Source organism: Lithobates pipiens, unplaced genomic scaffold (assembly GCF_037356315.1).
Source record: "Lithobates pipiens isolate NorthernLeopardFrog02 unplaced genomic scaffold, aLitPip1_a1.2 Scaffold_30, whole genome shotgun sequence".
NCBI lineage: Eukaryota > Metazoa > Chordata > Amphibia > Anura > Ranidae > Lithobates > Lithobates pipiens.
The window spans coordinates 132,356,531-132,380,400 of NW_027507791.1; the positions used below are offsets into that span (position 1 = coordinate 132,356,531).

Genomic DNA, 23,870 nt, shown 5'->3' on the forward strand with positions numbered 1-23,870 from the left:
GGCACAGAGTCTAAGGAACTGCATTGTTTTCTCCAGAGTTCCTGATGGTGGAGATGGGTTGTGCTGCAGACAGTTCCCCTGTTGTGGACACACACTGTTTAGTGGTTTGGGTAAATTACAGTCTTTTTTATGTGGTTTAATTTTTTTGCATGATCCTTTGAATGAATCTAATTAGGAGAGATCACACAGAGTTGCCCAACATGGATTCAAAGTTAGACACAACTAAATAGTTTGCAAGAGCCAAAGCATTTTTGTGAAATGTCTCACTCAGAGATAAATTTGAAACTTGACGTAGCATTTTCCCAGTGTGAGTGCACCAGCAGTCTTATTTACTGCACATGTAACTAATTGTTGTACATAATAAAATTTAAATAAACTATCTGTGCTTAAAGAAGAGCTATTATTACTGTTTCTTATACTGTTCTGCCCCCCCCCCCCCCCAATGGTACCAAGTACATGTAGTACTTGGTCCCATGATCCTAGGTGTGTCCTAAGTCCAGTTATGAGGTCCAACCTGCCCCCATAGCTATTAAGGTGATGAATGTTGATAGGGTAAATGGAATAGCCATTTTATTTATCAAACATTTATTTATGATTTAGTGTGTGTGTGTATGTATGTGTACATATATATATACGTGTGTATATATATATATATATATATATATATATATATATATATATATATATATTGTGAGGGGTTAGCTTGGTAGCGGGTGTGTGTGACCCCCTGGATGGGTTCACAACACAAAGTCAGGCACAGCAGACAGCGGTGTAGGTGCAAAAAACAAAAGATCCGGTTTATTTAGGCTACATGCAGTGATACATATAACAGCCAAACAAAATAAAACAAGAAAATAAATCCTGGTCAGCTTGACCTCTAACTACACACGTAGACTCCCTGTCTAACAACTGGGTGCAGCCTTGTGCTGCCCCAGTCCCTGTCTCTATTGTAGGGGTTTGCCACACAGGCGTTAACTCACCGCACAGAACAGATCTCAGACTCCCCAGTCTATACACACAAAACTGGTTCCAGGATGGAGCATCTCCCTATGCATGCTGGGGTTTTTTGTAGAGGCCTTAATGAGCCCACTTACTTCAGCTGGGCTCATTAACTCTTCCCCTCTAATTGTAAAAGTCTGCATAAAGCCTGAATCTAGGACACACATATTTACCATCCTGGATACAACCAGGTGACTTTACCTGCCTGCTGCCACATACCCCCCCCCTCTTGTTTCAACCTTGGGGTTGTAACACCAGCAGTCAGACACGCATGTATCCGAGACAAAGCATCCACATTCCCCATTTTAACACCAGGGCGATGCTTAACTGTAAAGTTAAATTCCTGTAGGGCTAGGAACCACCTATTTACCCTTCTATTGGTCTCCTTGTTCTGAGCCATCCACTTTAAAGGAGCGTGATCAGTCACCAGGTCAAAGTGCCTACCTAGCAGATAGTACCGAAGGGAATCTAGAGCCCACTTCACTGCTAAACATTCCTTCTCAATCGTGGAGTAATTTACCTCATGGGACTTTAACTTCCTGCTGAGGTAAATGACTGGGTGCTCTTCCCCGTTCCAGACCTGGGATAACACTGCTCCTAACCCAACGTCTGAGGCATCAGTTTGTACAACAAAGTCCTTAGAGAAGTCTGGTGAGTACAACACTGGCTGGCTACATAAGACTGTTTTTAAGGACTGAAATGCTTCCTCAGCCTCTGGGGACCATTTAACCATAACAGACTCTTTCCCTTTTGTCAGGTTGGTGAGGGGCACAGCCTGAGAAGCAAAATGGGGAATGAAGCGTCGATAATAGCCAGCGATTCCCAGAAAGGCTCGTACCTGTTTCTTGCTGTTGGGACGTGGCCAACTCTGTATGGCCTCGACTTTATTGATTTGGGGTTTTATCACCCCCCTCCCAATAGTGTACCCAAGATATTTGGCCTCCTCCTGTCCAATGGTACACTTCTTTGGATTGGCCGTAAACCCAGCTTCCCGGATAGAGTCTAGGACTGCTTGTACTTTTGGCAAATGTGAGACCCAGTCTGTGCTATGGATAATCACATCATCCAGGTAAGCTGCAGCATATTTCTGATGGGGCCTCAGAATCTTATCCATTTTCCGTTGGAATGTTGCCGGTGCATTCTGTAACCCAAACGGCATTCTCTTATATTGGAATGCCCCATCTGGGGTTACAAACGCAGTTTTCTCCTTGGCCGATTCGGCCAGGGGAATTTGCCAATACCCTTTGGTGAGATCAAGAGTTGTCATATATCGGGCTGTTCCCAGCCGGTCAATCAACTCATCTATATGCGGCATGGGGTAGGTGTCAAATTTTGTAACTTTATTCAATTGTCGAAAATCGTTACAAAACCGCCAGCTCCCATCAGGTTTGGGCACTAGTACGATAGGACTGGACCAGTCACTCTGGGACTCCTCTATCACACCCAATTCCAACATCCTTTGAACCTCCCCACGTATTGCCTCCCGTCGGGCCTCTGGTATTCTATAAGGTTTTAGTTTTACCCTTTCTCCTGGCGGGGTGATAATGTCATGCTCTACGCCAGATGTTTGTCCCGGAAGATCAGAGAAAATCTCTTTGTTACGAAGTACAAACTCTTTAACCTCCTGTTGTTGGGGTTTCGATAAGGTGTCTGCTATTCCAACCTCAGGAACTAAGCAATTAGGCTGTACTTGTGACAAAGTCTCTGCGACTAGGGATTCCCTATCCCTCCAGGCTTTCAGCAGATTGACGTGATAGATCTGCTCCGGCTTTCGCCTTCCTGGCTGTCTAACCCTGTAGTTCACCTCACTAATTTTTTCAATTACTTCATATGGACCTTGCCATTTGGCCAGAAATTTGCTTTCAACCGTAGGGACTAGCACCAAGACCCTATCCCCCGGGGAAAAAGTACGTGTCTTGGCCCCACGGTTGTACACTCTCTGCTGTGCTAACTGCGCTTGGGTTAAATGTTCCTTTACAATTGGCATTACCTGTGCAATTCTATCTTGCATCAGGGCGACATGCTCAATCACACTCCTGTGAGGAGAACTCTCATTTTCCCAAGTTTCCTTGGCGATATCCAGCAGCCCTCTTGGGTGTCTCCCATAGAGCAACTCGAAGGGTGAGAAACCCGTAGAGGATTGGGGTACCTCCCTAATGGCAAACATCAGATAGGGTATTAGACAATCCCAATTCTTTCCATCTCTATCCACCACCTTCTTTAACATTTGTTTTAGGGTTTTGTTGAATCTTTCAACCAACCCATCTGCAAAAATAGAAAACTGCGCCAACCCTATACTAATGAAATTAATAATACTAAAAAATATATATTAGAAAATATTATAAATAAAATTAAAATAAAAAATGAAATATATTATCAAAATGTGTGAGTGATTAACACAAATGATTATAACAATAAGAACACCTTAAGTGCAAAATAAAACACAAAAATGCATCAAGAGATAGTGTCATAAACAAAAAAGTCCCATCGGAAAAAGTTCATATGTGAATCTGGATAAACGTTTGTGACACCGCAGTGATTCAACACGATCCAAAAGAGCATAAAAGTGCCCGTCACCGTATATTAGATGCGCTTACCAGAAAATAGGCAAGTTAGGGCGTTTATATAGACTCAATGGGTCCCATCAGAAGATATCCTCCTCTTTAGTGGGTCAACTCTTCATCTCATACTAGTGCCCTCCAGATAATAATGATCCTTCGTGATCCCAAATGGGGAGCTCAGTGATGCCCAAAAAAGAAAGGAGCTAACATGGCATGATATCGTTTGGATACTTTATTAAAGGAAAAAAGGTAGCACACTTACATGTGTATGGATAGTTTACAGCTTGTATAACGGTATAAAAGCAGCCGGCCGGCAGAAACAGGAGCCCGTCCTCCTCTCAAACAGCGTGGATAGCGTCACTACGTGCCCTCCCAGACGCGTTTCGTCACATCTGACGTTGTCAATGGGGGTGTCATCTGTTTGGAGGTGATACACAGATGTACGCAATTGCTTCACTTTGTACAACTTGCATAATTCTTTCATAACCCGGGACATAAAGGGTGTACCTTGGTCCGTAAGCAGTTCCTTACAAATACCCACGCGGCTAAAAACAAGAGATAGCTCTTTGGCTATGGTTTTGGCCGAGGTATTTCGGAGAGGAATTGCTTCCGGATAACGGGTGGCATAGTCCAATATAACCAAAATGTACTGATGCCCCCTGGCGGACTTCATTATCGGACCTACCAAATCCATTGCGATCCTTTCAAAGGGGACCTCAATGATAGGAAGAGGTACCAGTGGGTTACGGAAATGTGGCATAGGTGCCGACTTCTGACACACAGGGCAGGAGGAACAATAATTTTCTATTTCCTTCATGACCCCAGGCCAATAGAATCTCTGCAATACCCTCTCTCTGGTTTTCTCTGTCCCCAGATGACCTCCCAGAATGTGCCCATGGGCCAATTCTAACACCAACTTCCTGTAAGGTTTGGGCACTACAAGTTGCTCAATGGTTTCTTCTGCCCTTTGAGCCACTCGATACAGCAGGTCCCTTTCCATAGTGAAGTAAGGATAAGTGCAAGTCTTATCTGGGTTCACTAACTCGCCTTGTATTTTCACCACATTTTCCCGTGCCTTTATTAGGGTGGGGTCTTTTAACTGTTCTGTGGCAAAATTTTCCCTGTGAACCTCAAGATCCGAAAACTCCACAGATGGCATGTTTTCATCTGAGGATGTTGGCTCCTCCCCAGTTTCTCGAGTTTCCCCCGCCAATACCGACAAGGGAAATTCAGGAGAGTCCTCACCACCCCTAGAGGAATTCTGGTCATCTTCCTGGTTTATAGGGGCACCAGTGGGGGGCTCAGGACAATCCCAGAGTTCCCAGAATTTTGGAAAATCCCTTCCCACAATAGCATCATGTGGTAAGTGAGACACTAACCCCACCTGATGAGAAAGGTTACCTTTGGGGGTCTCAAAAAAACACTGAAGTTACAGGATACTCTCGGGTGTCCCCATGCACACAAATAACAGCCACCCTGTTCTTCCCAGAGACCTCTGTAGTAACTAATTCAGCTTTTATCAACGTTACCAGGCTACCTGAATCCAGCAACACATCAACATTTCTACCATTAATACACATTTTACATAAATGTTTCTCAGGTCCCCGAATGGCAGTGCATGCAACTGTCGCAAACAGCAACTGACGTCTCTCCCTTATAAAGTCACATTGCATAGGCTCATCCACAACTGGGCAATTGGCTGCAATATGTCCCTCTTGCCGGCAGCGGTAGCAAATAATCTTTTTCGCTGCCTCTTGCAGCATGGGCTTCCTGGGCTGCTCCCGCCAGACCTTAGGTAGAACTCCCACCCTCTCACTCTCTCCACCCTCACCCCTTGGAGTCATCTTACCCGCCACTGGGGATGATCTGGTCTTAGGGGGGAAAGTCCGTGAGTCCCTGGAAGAGGTGGTCAGGTTCTCTGTAGCCAAGTACCTCTCAACCAGATCCACAAGTTTATCTGCATTTTCTGGGTCTCCATGGCTTACCCATTTTTGGATGGCAGTAGGAAGAGCTCTCAGGAAACGATCCATAACCACACGTTCCACAATGTTTGGTGCGGTCAAAATCTCTGGCTGCAGCCACTTCCTGCTCAGGTGAATGAGATCATACATTTGAGATCTGGGGGGTTTTTCAACCTGAAAAGTCCAATTATGCACACGCTGAGCCCGGACGGCCAGGGTGACACCCAGCCGTGCCAATATTTCTGTTTTTAGTAGCACATAGTCTTTTGCTTGGTCAGGCTCTAGGTCATAATAAGCTTTCTGCGATTCCCCAGTTAACAGAGGGGCCACCAGTCCAGCCCACTGCTCCTTAGGCCACTTTTCCCTTTCAGCAGTCCTTTCAAATGTGGTCAAAAACACCTCCGGATCATCCTCTCCAGTCATTTTTGTCAGTAAACGGCTCACACCAAAGGATGCGGTATTATTGTAACCACTTGCTTCATTGGTCTGCGGACGTTGCTGTATCAATGTCTCTATTTGCTGTTGAAAGCTCTGCTCTTGCTTCTGCAACAGGTCTATGAAGCGGGCTTCAGATCGCTGCTGGGCTTGTTGCTGAGCTTCCAAACTCTGCTGCAAAGTTGCATTTATCTGCTGCTGATTTGCATTTGTCTGCTGCTGGGCTTGTTGCTGAGCTTCCATACTCTGCTGATGAGCTTTCTGCTGGGCTGCAAGGCTCTTTTGTAAAGCCGCATTTGTTTGCTGCTGATTTGCATTTGCTTGCTGCTGATTTGCATTTGCTAGAGCCAGCTGTCTCAGTATCTCCTCCATGCTGGCCTTTTAAAAAAAAATTGAAAAAAAACTGCCCGCATTCTCCACCAACTGTGAGGGGTTAGCTCGGTAGCGGGTGTGTGTGACCCCCTGGATGGGTTCACAACACAAAGTCAGGCACAGCAGACAGCGGTGTAGGTGCAAAAAACAAAAGATCCGGTTTATTTAGGCTACATGCAGTGATACATATAACAGCCAAACAAAATAAAACAAGAAAATAAATCCTGGTCAGCTTGACCTCTAACTACACACGTAGACTCCCTGTCTAACAACTGGGTGCAGCCTTGTGCTGCCCCAGTCCCTGTCTCTATTGTAGGGGTTTGCCACACAGGCGTTAACTCACCGCACAGAACAGATCTCAGACTCCCCAGTCTATACACACAAAACTGGTTCCAGGATGGAGCATCTCCCTATGCAGGCTGGGGTTTTTTGTAGAGGCCTTAATGAGCCCACTTACTTCAGCTGGGCTCATTAACTCTTCCCCTCTAATTGTAAAAGTCTGCATAAAGCCTGAATCTAGGACACACATATTTACCATCCTGGATACAACCAGGTGACTTTACCTGCCTGCTGCCACAATATACAGAGAGAGAGAGAGAGAGATCTATCTATATATCGATATATATATATCTATATATCTGTATATATATATATATATATATATATATATATATATATATATATAAAATAATGTGTTGTATATTCTGTTAGAAATCACATTGTGTAACAGTTGTCTTGATTGTGTTCAAAGGCTATTTATGCCTTAATTTGCAAAGAGTGCTATCTCGCCCTTTGAAGATTGCCTTAAAATTGACATGCTTATGTGAATGACCATCCGCATATCAATGAAAATCACTAGACTTGTGCACAACGGAAAATTTTGTTTAGTTTCGGTTCATTGTCATTTAGTTCTGTTATATTTGTTATGTTACGTTAATACGTTTTTGGATAATTCGTTATTATTCATAGAGTGTCGAATTCATTCGTTCGTATTCGTTGAAATTGAATTCGTTGAAATTCCCTATTTATGTATGTATAGACATTCATGATAATGATTCGTAGTTTGGAAAGTCGTTTGTTTATTGAATCTTTTAACACACACAATAACAACGTCTCTTCTCCTCGGCTCAGATACAATACAACACCCTTCTAACTCAGTTCTCAGGAATGCACTTTGCCAGTAATCCAACCTCCGGCACAAAATGAATTAGCTGATTGGACTATAAGATTTACTTTGAGCTGACCTTTTGTTTCATTAGATCTTTAAAGAATTACCGAATCATGTCGAATTCATTTGAATTCATTCGTTATATTTCTTTCGTATTTGTTGTTATTCGTTATTTTTTTATTTGGACATTCGGATGCATCCGAATGTCCGAAAGATGCAAAATTCTGCCAAATTTCGATTCGTTACGAAACGAATTGCACAAGCCTAAAAATCACCTGAGTATTACGATTTTACTTCAAAGGAACTTTAGATAGTTAGCTAGTTCCCCCCCTTTTGATAAAACATATAAATTGTATTTGGTTATTTTCCGGTCAGGTCAAGTCACTGTGTGCTCTCTGTGGCCACACTCAACCCCTCTTTTGGTTGGTTCAGTGCTCACCCCATTTTTCAGGCAGTGGTCTTTTCATTGGAGCTTTTCTGATTTGGTAAGTTTCACCTCCTTTGCTAGGGCAAACGTGATGACAACGATACTTTGTTCCCTGCTATTTTAACAATGTTACTCTGTATGTATATGTAATTTTTGTTTTTGCTTTTCAAGTGTTGTTTAATCTGTGATTCTTTATACTTACTGTATAGTATTGAAGTTCCTATTTCATTTGCATATCCCCTGATGAAGCAAATATGCAAAACATGTCGGGTTAACATGCAAATCCTCAACTAAATCATTACAGACAGATTTGTGTTTACTATGACCATCTAGCCTATGATTTGTTATTCTGTAACTGAATCAGTGTGAGCTTTTTAACCGTGAACTTTATTAAAACTTGTTATACCTTTTTCTTATATATATATTTTTTCTATCTATAAGCACCGCAAAAATCCCCTATCCCTCTACTCTATTTATCATATAAATTGTATTATTCTCCCTAGATACTGAGAGCAATTTATTTTCAAATCAACACTATGTATTGTGCTGTGCTGCTCTCCATGCTTATATGTTAAACTATCGGCTTGTATATTAAATACATATATTCTGAAGGTGGCTTCAGCAGTCACCATGTTATTGAACTGTCCTAATAACCTCCATTGCCTCCATTTTGCACCCAGCCACTTCTCAAAGCTAGAAATAATAATTTGTACAGCAATGAAAACATTTTTAAGGAGATCAAATACTACATGATAGGGATAGTGAAAACTTGACAAACAACCAGACATGCTAGCATTAAGTCATCTCTGGGTGTGGCCAAAAAACAGCACAAAACAGGGACAAAACACACAACAATAAAATACAAATAAACAATCGTCCGGACACGAAGAATCTATATATGGATGAACATGCCACGACAATGTTGTATAAAGTTAAACACAAATTTGTGTAAATAATAATAACGCATGGGCATCCATATAGGAGTCCCTGGAGCCCACGGAGTAAATGGGAAAGGAAGGGAAGAAAAGGGCAGGGAAGGTAAGGGAAAAGAAGGGGAAAATTGCTAAACCTCGAGAGTAAACTGACTATAATAAAGGGGAACCCCCGATAGAGTTAATATTTGCTGATGATGAAAAAATAAGAGGTGAAAAAATGTTGCACCAGAAAAACCGTTGCTACTGGAGTATAAAGAAAACGAGTCCGTAATTATTCCTAATAGGTGGCCAAAGACACAGTCCTATGTGGAAATGATGGGGATGACACCCCTATTGTGGCCAAAGAATGAGGTCGAAACCATACCATAATGCACCTAGTTATAAAGGATTTTGAGCAATCTTTAAATGCAATCACCTCCTTGTATTCTCCTGCAATAAGGTAAAACCTTGATATTAATCCTAAGAACCGGTGTATAATATAGATACGTAAAGATCTCAGGTATCTATTAGCAGCGACCTCCTCTGTTTTGCACAGTGTCACAAGCAAGTTGGAACATGGTATACGATACCCTCCTTTGGTGATGCGGTCTATATCAATTCTGTATCCAAGGTACTGTTTAATGTGTGTCCTCCATAGTGCTTGAAACCGCTCTGCAATGCAAGATGCAGACACCATCTGATGCGTGTTTTTCCTCCGAGTATGAATGGTCTTCACTTAAACGGCGACTATCGGGTTCCCCCAGTCTCTCCTGCTCGACATGGGTTTGTTTCCGGGTGTCAGGAAATGTTCCATCCGCTGATAATATCTGTCTTTTGGCATTCAGTACTGAGGTCCACCAGCAGGTGTCTCCTGGCAGTTTGGAACTGTCAGGAGAGCTTTTCCCTGCTGATGTTATGTCATCTTTGGGCTGCAGTACTGGTGTCCACCAGCGGATGGATCCTGGCAGTGTGGAGCAGACAGCACCTCCTGCAATCAGGTGTCACTTGAGGCCAATCACAGGCTTTTAAATAGCCGGAAAGCACTCACATGTTTGCTTTGGTTTTGTCCTTGAGCCCTGACCTGCATCCTGTTACCTGTTACCCTGATCCTGAACCCTGATTCCTGCATCCTGATCCTGTTGTACCTGATCCTGTTCATTCCTGCATCCCTGGAACCTTGTCCTGCTACCTGATCCCTTTCTCCTTGTCCCCCCTGCTGACCTCCTGTTTATGACCCTGGCCTGGCTTGACTATGATTCTGGAATGCCCTTTGTTATTATATATACTGGTTGGTTGTCACTGTTATTCGGTTTTCTCACTCTGTTTGGTATTGGTGGTGTATTCACATTATATGCATTTATATTAATAAAATCACTTACGTTCACTTACTTATGTTTGGTTTACTCTGTCGCAGTCACACAGTTCTGGTCACATCCGGTTTATGACACCAGGACACAGTGGAAAGCAGGCATCACGTGACGCTGGTGATGTCAACACGCTTCACAATACAAATCACGTAGCTTCGCCTGGACGTATGGGCGAACCTCTGACTGTTCCTTGTCACGGCTCCACGCCGCAGACAGTAACCACCCCATTCAAAATGTTAAAGGAACAACGTGCATTATGTCCAATGTCCTATGGTCTTAGCTTATCTTCAATTTGAAGTATTTTTTATACAATGACAAAAAATATGAAGATTAAATATACAAATAAGGTGAAATAAAGGAGAATGCTCGGAAGAAGGGGAGGGAGCAGAGGAAGGAGAGGGGAGAAGGGGGAGGTAAGATGGAAAAGTGAAGAAAAACGAGGAACAACAAAAGCGATACTGAATTCTCATTGTGACACACCCCACACATACACCCACTTTAATCCTTCTTTAAAAGATGCTACATAAGCCCAGAACATAATAAAACTGCTAAAGTAAAAACTGCATGAAACTCCTACTGAATATCCATGGTGCACCCCAAATGGCATGCCGTACCGCAGTGGGATGGGTAAAACCAAAACCCTGTGAAAAGACTCCCCTGAAATGCCACATAATTCAATGAATTCCCCTGGAATTATGCGGCATTCCATGGGAGTGTTTTCATTGTGATAATTCCTGAAAAACACATATATTCCCAATATGCATGTGCCCAGGAAGAATAAAAACAATAAAAGCATTATAGAGGTTCTATCTGTTTGCACACTACAAAAATAGGGAAAACAGGGTTTTGATTTTACCCTTCCCACTGCGGTATGGCTTACCATTTGGGGTGCACCGTGGATAATCAGTAGGTGTTTCATGCAGTTTTTACTTTTGCAGCTTTATTGTGCTCTGGGCTTATGTAGCTATACATCTTTCATAGAAGAATTAAAGTGTGTGTATGTGTGGGGTGTGTCACAATGAGAATTCAGTATCACCTTTGTTGTTCCTTGTTTTCCTTTGCTTTTCCATCTTACCTCCCCTCTTTTTCCTCTCCTCCCTCCCCTTCTTCCCCGAGCATTCTCCTTTATTTCCCCTTATTTGTATATTTAATCTTCATATTTTTTGTCATTGTATAACAAATACTTCAAAATGAAGATAAGCAAAGACCATAGGACATTGGACATAATGCACATTGTTCCTTTAACATTTTGAATGGGCTGGCTACTTTCTGCTGTGTGGAGCCGTGATAAGGAACAGTCAGAGGTCTGCCCATACATTCAGACGAAGCTACGTCATTTGTATTGCGAAACGCGTTGACATCACCAGCGTCACTTGACGCCTCCTTTCCACCATGTCCTGAAAGCAAACCCATGGAGAGCACGAGAGAGTGGGGGAACCCGATAGTTGCCATTTAAGTGAAGATCGTTCATACTCTGAGCAAAAACACGCATCAGATGGTGTCTGCATTGTGCATTGCGTAGCGATTTCAAGCACTATGGAGGACACACATTAAGCAGTATCTTGGCTACAGACTTGATATAGACAGCGTCTTTTTTGTTTATATCAAAAAATACATGCCTACTTTATGTTAGCAGGCAGATGCATCTTTGATCATATGTTTTCTAAACTTGACAGCATCCTTAGATGCAAATATACAAGGTACGCAGATGCACAATCTATGCTACAGCAGCAATCAACTAATAAAACATTATGTGGAATACTGCTGTCATCTAGAAGTAAACGTTTCATTAAGCTATTGTCTTACCATTTCCTATATTTCGCCATATGTATATTCTACATCTGCCATACTCACAAACATATTATCTATTTTCCAGCAAAGAGCTACTCGCAACTTGTATTTATGTCAAAAACAGCAGGCAGCTTGTGGAACCTGCAAGCAATTCAATCTATGTGCCGCATAGAGAAAGAAAAGGTCAGTATAACATAGGCTTGATATTAAAAACCCAAATGTTGTCACGGAAGCAGATATTCAGATAGATAGACATTGTGCTAATAGCCCCCATTTTCATAGTCCTACATATATTTTCCTGCTATCGCAGTTGTGCATTGTGATTAATTATGACTGTACAGGCCAAAAGGCACCAAACTAACCACATGGCCCAGTGCACTTCATAGTCTAATCAATCCAGTCAAATGCACCCTCACATTGATGCTACAGATCTATATAAGGATGCTTGTAATAAGGGGGTGGCTGTTACTCACCTAAACCAGCACACAGCACTGGAGTGTGAGGGCAAGAATTGCATCTCCAAAGGAATGCAGCCTGTAATAAGGAATACGTCGTTCATTTATTTTTTAAAAGAAAGCAGTGTAAGTGCCTAAAATTTCACCTGGTATTAGCCTCTTGCAGTCTCTGTACAGTAAGGCTAGAATGAGAGACAGAAGATGTACAAGGAGCCAATCAGTTCATGTGCTGACAAGGAGCATGCTGATAGGAGGAGAAAGCTGAGTGACAAAGAGATGACCTTATTATTGTGTCGCTTCTCCTTTCAATGTCCAGTAACAGACTGGGACAGACCCAGGACAACCTGGATGCAGAACAAGTAGGTTTGAGGATATCTAGCAGCAGAAAAAAGGATTGTTGGAGAAATCTTTTAATTGAAGCTAAACTTTTCAGAAAAAATACTGTATATTTTTCTTTAATATGCTGTTCGATCTTGTATTGTGGATGTAGTTATGGAGTTATGTTCTAAAGCATTTCCCAGTGAAAAATCACAAAAATTAATGACATTGAAGTAAACCTCCTGTGGTTGGGCACAGCATGGTGTGGCGACAATAACACACACACACACACACACACACACACACACACACACACACAGTCTAGGTGCGAATAGTGGAACTTGTATTGAAGTAAAAGCAAAACTGTTCACAACAAACCTGGTAGGAGGAAAATGCAGCCAAACCATTCCGAGCCCAATCAGGAAGATGTCCAAGGAGTTTGCGGAGCCCTAAGCTTTCCCTACTTGACTGAACCTTTCATTGCTGCTAATACTGTCCCTGACTGTCCCTGACCTATCCCTACCCTACCCACATGCAAATGTATGCCAAACCCAGGGGTCAGGGTCTTAAATAGACTCTGCCACACACACCTAGGATGGCCTCCAGATTCCCAAGGGTGGCCAGAATCCAATCAGATCACTTCTGCAGTGACTCTGGAAACTATAGAGGAACCATGTTCCTCCTGACTTCTTCTGCCTCTGCACTACCACTGTGGTAGAGCGCCATCTGCAGTGGAGACAACAGACTGGGCTTTTAGTTAATGTGGACAGAGTATAATTCCCAATCCCCATTAAATTAGTGGGTACGATGCCCAGCGGGTGTGGAGATGCAACTTGGTGTACATCTTGCGCCATGTATGCATTCCTTGATCATCCGATCGGGGGCGAATACTGCTGTGCAAAATGTAAGCACGTTGTTTCCCTGGAAGCCCAGGTTCTGAATCTAAGGAAGAAACTGTCAACACTGAGAAGACTCTCTATACCAAAGGAGATTTGGGATCGTACCCGGCAGGGGCCAGCACAGAGGCAGGTGGAGATGAGTGTCAGGCAACAAAGCAGAGTAGATAGGTGACAGGAAGGGTAGAGGGGAAAGTGCCCGGGAGGCGGGTACTGGGCTTGAACATCCCAATAAATATGCCCCGTTAAGTGACACTAGTAAAACCAGTCATGGACCAGCACTGCTCTAGCTGAGTCACTCCCTTAGCTGCCAGGGGAATAACTCCTCCAGTGAGGTCGGGAGTAAAGCCAAGGGAAAGGAAAGACAGATTTTGGTGGGAGGGGACTCATATCTTAGAAGGACAGAGAGGGCAATCTGTCACAAAGATCTAAAGTGGTGAACTGCTTGTTGTCTACGGTGCACTTGGGTTCGGCACATCATGGATCTGGTGGACAGATTACTGGGAGGGACTGGGGAAGACCCGGCTGTCATGGTGCACATTGGCACCAATGACAAAGTCAGAGGAATATAGAGTGTCCTAAAAAACGATATTCGGGACTTAGAACTAGATTGAGGAAAAGGACCTCCAAGGTAGTATTCTCAGAAATACTGCAGGTACCTTGAGCCACACCAGAAAAGGCAAAGGTGGATTAGGGAAGTAAACAAGTGGCTGAGGAGCTGGTGTAGAAAGGAGGGGTTTGGATTCCTGGAGAACTGGGCTGACTTCTCAGTCAGTTTCCAGCTCTATAGAAGGGACGGACTGCACCTAAATGAGGATGGTGCAGATCTGCTGGGATTGAAGATGGCTGAAAAGTTAGAGGGGCCTTTAAACTAGGTGACAGGGTGGAGGGTCCAGAGGTAGAGACAGAACATATTCCAGAGGGTAATATTGGGGGCATTAGTGGTAGGTTGATTAAAGCCCTTACCCGTACACCCTTACACGTAATTATAGTAACAAGTCCTATTTGCAACCTCAGAACACCCAATAAGGAGATAGTATGGGACTGGTCTAAACTACTTGGCATGTTCACCAATGCCAGGAGTCTGGTGGACAAGATGGGAGAACTAGAGCTACTGTTGTACGAGGGGGATTTAGATTTTGTAAGAATTTCAGAGACTTGGTTCAACAGCTCTCATGATTGGCTGGCAACCATTCAAGGGTATTCCCTATATCACAGGGATAGAGAGGGTAAAAAAGGGGGAGGGGTGTTTCTGTATATCAGTGATTTACAAGTGAATGTGAAAGATGACATCACTAAGGGAGCAAGGGAGGAAGTGGAATCCCTATGGGTAGAGCTACAAAGGGAGGAAACTAAGAGGAAAGTAATACTGGGAGTATGTTATAGTCCCCCTAACCAGAGGGAGGAGGCGGAGGTGGACCTCCTATCACAATTTTGTTTAGCGGCAAGGATGGGAAGTGTTGTCATAATGGGGGATTTTAATTATCCAGACATAGACTGGGTGGAAGAAACGGTGCATTCATCTAAGGCTTGCCAGTTCCTAAATGTCTTGCAGGACAATTTCATGGGTCAGAGGGTAAGCGCCCTGCCCCCCTGGAGGCTGTGTCATTGGATTTGATTGACAGCAGCAGGAGCCACTGGCTGCACTGCTATCAATCTATCCAATCAACAGCCGAGAACCCCCTAGCAGAGAGAAGGCGTAGGACAAGTTTGAGGGTTCAGGTAAGTAAAAATGGGAGGGGCTGGGGGCCAGTCATTGACAGGTGTTTTTTCACCTTAATGCATAGGATGCATTAAGGTGAAAAAACACGAACCTTTACAACCCCTTTTATTTTCCATAGAGCCAACTTCCCTAAACTATGATCCATGCTAGAAGATACTAATTGGCATAAAATCTTAGGAACAAAGAACACAGAGGAAAAATGAGTATGCTTTAAGAGCATATTGAATAAGGGCATTGGCCAGTGCATCCCAATGGGAAATAAATTTAAAAGAGCTAATAAAAAGTCCTGGGTGGCTTAACTCCAATGTAAAAATGCATATAAAAGCAAAGGTGAAGGTGTTCAAAAAATACAAGGCTGAGGGATCATCATCAGCATTTCAGCTTTACAAAGAATGCAACAACAAATGTAAGGGTGCGATCAGGGTGGCTAAAATAGAACACAAAATGCACATAAGGGAGGAGAGTAAAAAAAATCCCAAGAAATACTTTACCTACACAAATAGTAAGAAAGGGAGGTCAGGTCCCATTGGTCCCATAAAGAATGATGAAGAGAATCTGGTTACTGAGGATGGAGAGATGGCGAAGGTATTGAATTTATTCTTCTCCTCAATCTTCACAAGGGAATCGGGGGGGGGGGGCTTCAGTAACCAAAACTGCAATGTTTATCCTCAAGACATGTCACAGGAAGCACCCTCATGGTTAACAGAGGACAGAATTAGAAATAGAGTTGAAAAACTCAACACTAATAAGTCACTGCGACCAGCTGGCTTGCCCCCGAGGGTCTTTAACCACTTTCAGACTGGACCATTTTGCTGGCTTAAGACCAGACCACTTTTTGCAATTTGGCACTGCGTCGCTTTAACTGACAATTGCACGGTCGTGCGACATGGCTCCCAAACAAAATCTACGTCCTTTTTTTCCCACAAATAGAGCTTTCTTTTGGTGGTATTTGATCACCCCTGCAGTTTTTATTTTTTGCGCTATAAACAAAAATAGAGCGACATTTTTGAAAAAAACGCATTATTTTTTACTTTTTGTTATAATAAATATCCTCCAAAAATATTTAAAAAACCGGAAAATTGTATACTTACCTTTCCGTAATTTTCCTTTCCTGTCGCATCTTCATGGCAGTATACACTCTGGGTTGTGACTCCGCCCCCACAACCTGATAGGACCACATAGCTATAAGATGAAGATATGCCCCCCACCCCGGTATTCTCTGTATGTATGAATCACCTTTGTGGGTGGGATATTGTATGCTGCCATGAAGATGCGACAGGAAAGGAAAATTACGGAAAGGTAAGTATACAATTTTCAGGTTTCCTGTCGCATCATGGCAGCATACACTCTGGGGATTAACTCGCAGACTGGGTGGGAGATGCAAAGGTAAACGTTTATTAGCAAGGAATAGAAGAGTTGGCTTGAATAATGGACTTTCCCAATTCTACTGTTGATAGCTGAGCTGAGTCCACCTTGTAGTGAGAGATAAAGGTGTTCCTGGAGGACCAAGTGGCCGCTCTGCAGATGGTTTCCGCTGAGACCCTACAATACGCTGCCCAGGAGGTGGCCACTGCTCTGGTGGAATGAGCCCTCAGGTCTTCAGGAATTTGCAACTCACTCAGCAAGTAGGCCTTCACCAACCAGGAGGCAATGGTTTGGGCCGACGTTGCTTGACCTCTCCTAAGGCCATAGGGAATGATGAAGAGGTTCTCCGATCTTTTAAAGGATTTGGACAGGGTAAGATATTTTATGATGTTGCCCCTTACATCCAGAGGATGAGGGTCACCCTGGTCTGTGTTAAGAGCTGGCAAGTTGATTTCCTGGTTGAAGTGAAAAGAGGATGCCACCTTTGGGATAAAGTGATCCAAGGGTCTTAGAACTACCCTGTCTGGATGAATGATCAGATACGGCTCCTTAATCAGTAATGCTTGCATCTCTGAAACTCTCTTCGCTGATGTGATTGCGACCAGGAAGGTGACTTTTAGTGTCAGGTGCCAGAGGGAGATGTTTTCCAGCAGAAAACAGGGTTCTTTGGATAGTACCTCTAAGATGACTGATAGGTCCCATGTTGGAAAGGAAGGCTTCCTAGGTGGTCTTAGTTTAAGACAGGCCTTCTGAAATTGCATAACAAGGGGATCGTGAGCCCATTTAACCCCTGTCAGGGCAGATAGAGCTGACACCTGAACTTTCAGAGTACTAGAGGTAAGACCTTTGTCTAAGCCTGATTGCAGGAACTCTAGGATCAGAGGAGCCGAGAGGACAGATCCCGGCCAAGGTCTTGAGAGAAGGCAACAAACTTCTCCCAGACCCTGCGGTAGGTGCAGTTGGTGGTAGGTTTTTTGGCCTGGAGCAGGGTATCAGCTACCTTCTGGGAGCAGCCCTGACATAGATACCTAGCCCTCTCAGCCCCCAAGCCATCAAGTGCAGCTTCCCTGAATCTGGATGTAGTAGCTGGCCCTGGAAGAGCAAGTCGGCTGACAGGGGAAGAGCAAGAGGGTCTGCCGTGCTCAGTTGTAGGAGGGTGGTGAATCATGGCCTCCTGGGCCAAAAAGGAATCACCGCTATCACCAATGCCGTTGATCTCTTGAGCCTTAAGAGAAATCTCGCTATCAGGGGAGTCGGAGGGAAGATATACCCGAGATGGAAGTTCCAGGGATACTGGAGGCAATCTGTCCCCTCCGCTAAGTGAAAGGGAAACCTCGACAGGAACCTTCGGCATTTGGAGTTTGCCGGAGTCGCAGCAAGGTCTATGTCTGGTTGACCCCAGGTCTGGCAGATGAGGGAGAAGGCCTGAGGGCTCAGGGACCACTCGTTGTTGGAGGCGAACTCCCTGCTGAGCGTGTCGGCTAAGATGTTTTAGACCCCTGGGATGTAGGTCGCCCTCAGGTCTGACAGGTTCAACTGTGCCCATTCAATCACAGGGAGAACTTCCTGCATCATAGAGGGACTCCTGGTCCCCCCTGTCTGTTTATGTAGGTGACAGCAACCTTGTTGTCCATCCTTAAGAGGACCTGCTTCCCCCTTAAAAGAGAGCTGAAGGCCAGGAGAGCCTGGATGGCCGCCCTCATCTCCAGCACGTTCGATACCGAGTCCCGTACTTCGAAAGGCCAGCGGCCCTGCGCTGCATGGGACTGGTAGTGGGCTCCCCAACCTTCTAGACTGGCGTCCGTGGTCACTACCTCCCTGAGGAGGGATGACTATGTGTTTGCAATTGTTTAAGTTGTGGGGACGAGTCCACCAACGCAATGAGCGCCTGACTGGCTCCGAGATCTGGATCGTCTGGGTCATGGATGAACCATCCCACTGATGTAGTAAGGAGTTCTGCAGAGGTCTGGTGTGCCACTGAGCCCAACGGACCACAGGAATGGTCACTGATAGGGAGCCTAGAAGGCTGAGGCATACTCTGGCCGACAGGGATCTTGCTAGAATGGCCTTCTTCACCTTCCGGGCCAACAGGGAAGACTTCTCCGGAGGCAGCTGCACTGTATTCAACTGGGTATCTAGTTGGGCTCCTAAGAAGATCATTCTCTGGGTGGGCCGAGTCTGGCTCTTCCCCCAGTTTATGAGCCATCACAGATTCTGCAGAGTGGAGACGAGGATCTTTCGATGCTGTAACAGCGACTCCCGGCTGTCTGAGAGGAGGAGACTATCGTCCAGATAATGGTGGACTCGCAGCCCCCCCTCCCTCAGATGCGTGATAACGGGAAGAAGGACCTTTGTAAAGGTTCTGGGAGCCATAGAAATTCCAAACGGAAGACTTCAGAACTGAAAGTGTCTGTGGTTTAGCGAAAAACTAAGGAATTTTTAGAGTTCTGAATGGATAGGGATATGGAGGAAGGCGTCCTGTAGATCTATGGAGAGCATCCGGTCCCCCAGATTTATGGCCTGGAGGATAGACTGTAGGCTCTCCATTTTGAATGCTTCTACCTGGACAGAGTGGTTTAAGTTTAGATCCAGGACCGGACGTAGGTCCCCTGATTTATTTTTTACTAGAAATAGAGGGGAATAGAACCCCCGACCTCTTTGGGATAGGGGCACCTCGGTAATTGCTTCCTTTTGGAGCAGATCCTGAACGTATCGGGTCAAGGCTAACCTCTTTTGCCGGGATGACGGGAGGTTTGTTGGGCAAAAATGGTCCCCCAGGGGAAGTCACCTGAATGACCGTCTGTGCCCGACGCAAACGGTGGTTAACATCCAGGGGTCGCTTATCGTTTCCGCCCAGACCCGCGTGAACTTTGAGAGTCTGGCCCCCACCACTGCTGGCTGGGTGGACGCACCTTCAAAAGGACTTCTGGTCAGTAGATGCCGAGGTCCTGGGCTTCTGGAACTTCAGGAAGGACGTTTGAGGGGCCTTCCAGTTCCTTCTGTACTCCCTACCAGGCCTGTAGGACTTGGCATCCCTGTACCTGTCCGGGAGGTTACGCTTAAAGGGAGGAGGCCTCCGAAGCTTTGGCTTTCTATCCGAGGGGATAAGCCCTGATTTTCTGCCAGTGACCTTAGAAATAGCAGAGTCCAATTTTGCGCTAAAAAGGTTCTTGCCATCATACAGGATGCGGCACCAATTGGACTTGGAAGCAGGATCTGCCGCCCAGGGTTTGAGCTAGAGAGCCCGTCTGGCCATTACCGAGGACAACATAGCCCTGGATGTGGACTGAATAGCATCCACAGATGCCTCTGCCACAAAATCCCCTGCAAGGCTTAGTTCTTGCAGGGCCCTAACTATCTGGTCCCGATCAGCGCCTTGGATACAAGCTTTTTTGTGCTTGCTGACCAACTGGCAATAGCCTTACCCACAGCTGCAAGAACCACTGCTGGCCTGCATACGCCTCCTGCTGCTAGGTAAGCTCTTTTGGGATCAGTATCGATCTTCCTATCCAGGACGTCCTTGAATGACACGGCATCCCCAATAGGGAGCGTAACGTGCCTGGCCAGGCGCATGAGGGATGCATCCACCACTGGCGGAGACACGAGAGATTTAATTTTAGCCTCCTTTAGAGGATATAGTTTGGCAAGACGATTGTTGAGACTTGCTTTCTTCTCGGGTCTCTACCACTCGTCTCTGATAAGATCCTCCAACTCATCAATGAAGGGGAAGGCTTTGGGTTCTCACATCAGGTTCGGGAAATATTTTCTCCTTTTGGGTTGGGCCTCCTGGGGTTCCTCCCAGCTAATGGCCCCCTTCACTGAGCTCACAAAAGGCTCTATTAGGGAGAAGGCAAAGCCCGCTGAAGCCTCTAGTTCTTCCTCATCTAAAGGAGAATCATGCTCTCTGGAATTACTTGGGGGAGCTGGTCGAAGCACCCCGTGGAGATAACTCTGTGTCCGGAGCGACACTTGGGGCACAAGACTGTGAGCTCTCTATGTTCTTGCCCTTTCTCTCTGATGGCTTCTTCCAAGCATCTGCGGCATGCCAACATATCTGGAAGGGCAATGGCCCCGCATACCCAGCAGGTATTTTCAGAAGGATGGGAGTGGCGTGCTGGTGAATGGCGCCTCCGGTCAGGGGATCTTCTTCGGCGGGAATGGCTATGTGAGATGATCTTGCGGACCTGGTGGGGCTAACCATTTAGGTAGCGTTAGTGCGTCCTGCTCTCTTTTTCGATATTCTCTACTTACCAAACTCCTCCCCTCTTACCTAGTATGCAGGTGGTGATCTGCTGGAGCAGTGGTCTCCATGGATAGGGAACAGAGGAAGCCTGAAGACACAGGTAACACAAAAAGGGTAAGGAAGATAAAGCCACAACAGAAACAAGAAAAAGAGAGAAGAAAAATACAGGAGAGATACTTACCAAACAGAGAGGCAAACAGAAAAAACTGAAATTCAGCAGTCATGAAAATCAGCTGAGCACAAAAAACAGGCAAAAAAGGCATCTGCGTTAAAAAAAGGCATCTTCCCCTTTTAAAATTGGAGCCGGGGTCATGTCCCACCCGCACATGCAAAGTAGCGCCATGCGGCCGTCGGCGCCATCTTGGAAAAGGGAAAAGACATAGATAGACATACACAGGCTGCCCAAGTGCACAGTGAGCATGTGCAAAGCGACAGAGTGACCAGGAAGAATGCTGATGCTGCTGTGAGACTACAGAGTTCAGCAAAAGGAAGTAAAATATGTCAGAGAGGCAACACTGGGGGAAAGGCACCAGACAACCTAAGGTGACAAGAGATACTGAAGGCAGAGAGTGACACCAGGGAGGAAGAGGAAACCGGAGACCACCGCAGGTACTAAGCCTGTTTAAGGCTTAAAGACTGATCTTTTTATTCTATGCCTTCAGCCTGTTTAAGGCTTACTTCCAACGGCTATAGAGGCAATGCTCTATTTGCAGAGAAAAAATATTCATACCCCTGAGATCACCAGAGTGGGGTTCCTTCCATTTAGCTTCCTTTAGAAGCTGTACTGGTAAGGACTTCCACCCAGGAGAGGCTAGAACCTGGCTGGGGCAAAGCGGTAAGAGGGTGATGATCCGTGCGGTCCCAACAGGTGAGGAAAAATAAGAGAATACCGGGGCGGGGGGCGTATCTTCATCTTATATCTATGTGGTCCTATCAAGTTGTGGGGGCGGAGTCACAACCCAGAGTGTATGCTGCCATGATGCGGCAGGAAATATTTTTTTCCCGCAGTTTAGGCCGATACGCATTTTTATTAATAATTTTTTTTTTACTAGTAATGGCGGCGATCAGTGATTTTTATTGTGACTGCGACATTATGGTGGACACATCGGGCAATTTTTGACACATTTTTGGGACCATTGTCATTTATACAGCAATCAGTGCTATACAAATGCACTGATTCCTGTGTAAATGACACTGGCAGTGAAGGGGTTAACCAGGGGGTGGCAGTGTAGGGGTCAAATGTTCCTAGGGGCGTGTTACTAACTGTGGGGGGCTGGGCTAGTGAACACTGATCTCTGCTCCAATCACATGGAGCAGAGATCAGTGTCACTTGTTGCTAGGCAGAACGGGGAGATGCTGTATACAACGGCATCTCTCCGTTCAGCCTCCCTGCGAGACGATTGCGGGTATCCCCACGGCGATCGAGTCCGCGGGACCCACGACTGGACTCACGGGGGTCCCGACCGGCACGCGAGTGCGATGGCAGGGCAGAAAATAGAAATGGACGTACCTGTAAGCCAATTTGCCTGCCCGTGCTATTCTGCCGACGTACATCGTCGTGTGCCGGTCTGGAAGTGGTTAAGGAACTCAGTCAAGTAATTGCCAGACCATTGTTCCTAAATTTTACAAACAGTCTACAGACTGGAATGGTACCAGCTGATTGGAGAAAAGCCAATGTAGCACCAATATTTAACCACTTGCTTACTGGGCACTTAAGCCCCCTTCCTGCCCAGACCAATTTTCAGCTTTTAGTGCTCTCACACCTTTGAATGACAGTTACTCAGTCATGCAATGCAGTACCCAAATTATTCTTTTGTCCTTTTTTCATAGAAATAGAGCTTTCATTTGGTGGTATTTGATCAACTCTGGGTTTTTTATTTTTTGCACTATAAATGAAAAAAGACTGGACATGTTGAAAAAAAAACAAATTTTTCTTCCTTTTTGTGATAAAATTTTGCAAATTAGTAATTTTTCTTCATAAATGTTGACCACAATTTATACTGCTACATATCTTTGGTAAAAAAATAACCCAAATTTGTGGATATTGTGTGGTCTGTGTGAAAGTTATAGCGTTTACAAGCTATGGTTTGATCAAATTAATCACATGATGTACTGGCGGCCATCTAATTTCTTAAGACCCTAACAAGCCAGGAAAGTACAAATGTTCCCCAAATGACCCCTTTTTGGAAGTAGAAATTCCACGGGATTTAGTAAGAGGCATGGTGAAGTTATTTGAAGTTGTAATTTTTTCCCACAATTCTTTGCAAATTAAGATTTTATTTAATTATTTTTTCACCAAATTGTCATTGTAATAGTTTATTTCTCTCACATGGAATGTGCATACCACAAATGACACCCTTCTGCTAATCCTCCTGAGTATTACGATACCACATGTGTGGGACTTTTTCACTGCCTGGCCATATACAGAGGCCCTGGAGCACCAGGACAATGGAAATGCCCACAAAATGACCCCATGTTGGAAAGCTAGCACCCTGACGTATAATCCGTGAGGCATAATGAGTCTTTTGAATGGTTAATTTTTTTTCCAGAAGTTTTTGGAATATGTGGGGAAAAAATTAAAATGCATTTTTTTACACAAAGTTGTCTGTTTATAAGATAGTGAGATTTTTACACAGCCTGACCACATACAGAGGCCCAACCTTGAAGTAGCACCTTTAGGTGTTCTAGGAACATAAAATACACATCTCATTTCTAAACCACCTATTACAATTTTGAAGGCCCTGGAGCACCAGGACAATGGAAACACTCACAAAATTACCCAATTTTGGAAAGCTAGCACCCCCAAAGTATAATCTGTGAGGCATAATGAGTCTTTTGAACGGTTCATTTTTTTTTCCAGAAGTTTTTGAAAAAT

The 23,870-nt window shown here is 44.7% G+C and overlaps 1 protein-coding gene across 2 annotated transcripts in view; it reads left to right on the forward strand.

The window, feature by feature from the left end:
- The window catches only part of DISP2 (dispatched RND transporter family member 2), a 145,904-nt gene that overhangs the window by 67,573 nt on the left and 54,461 nt on the right, over nt 1-23,870 (forward strand). For both annotated transcript variants that reach the window (XM_077464878.1, XM_077464879.1), the window contains one exon: nt 12,081-12,178. In XM_077464878.1, coding sequence (XP_077321004.1) covers nt 12,081-12,178 — 98 coding nt within the window. The remainder of the gene's footprint in view (nt 1-12,080; nt 12,179-23,870) is intronic.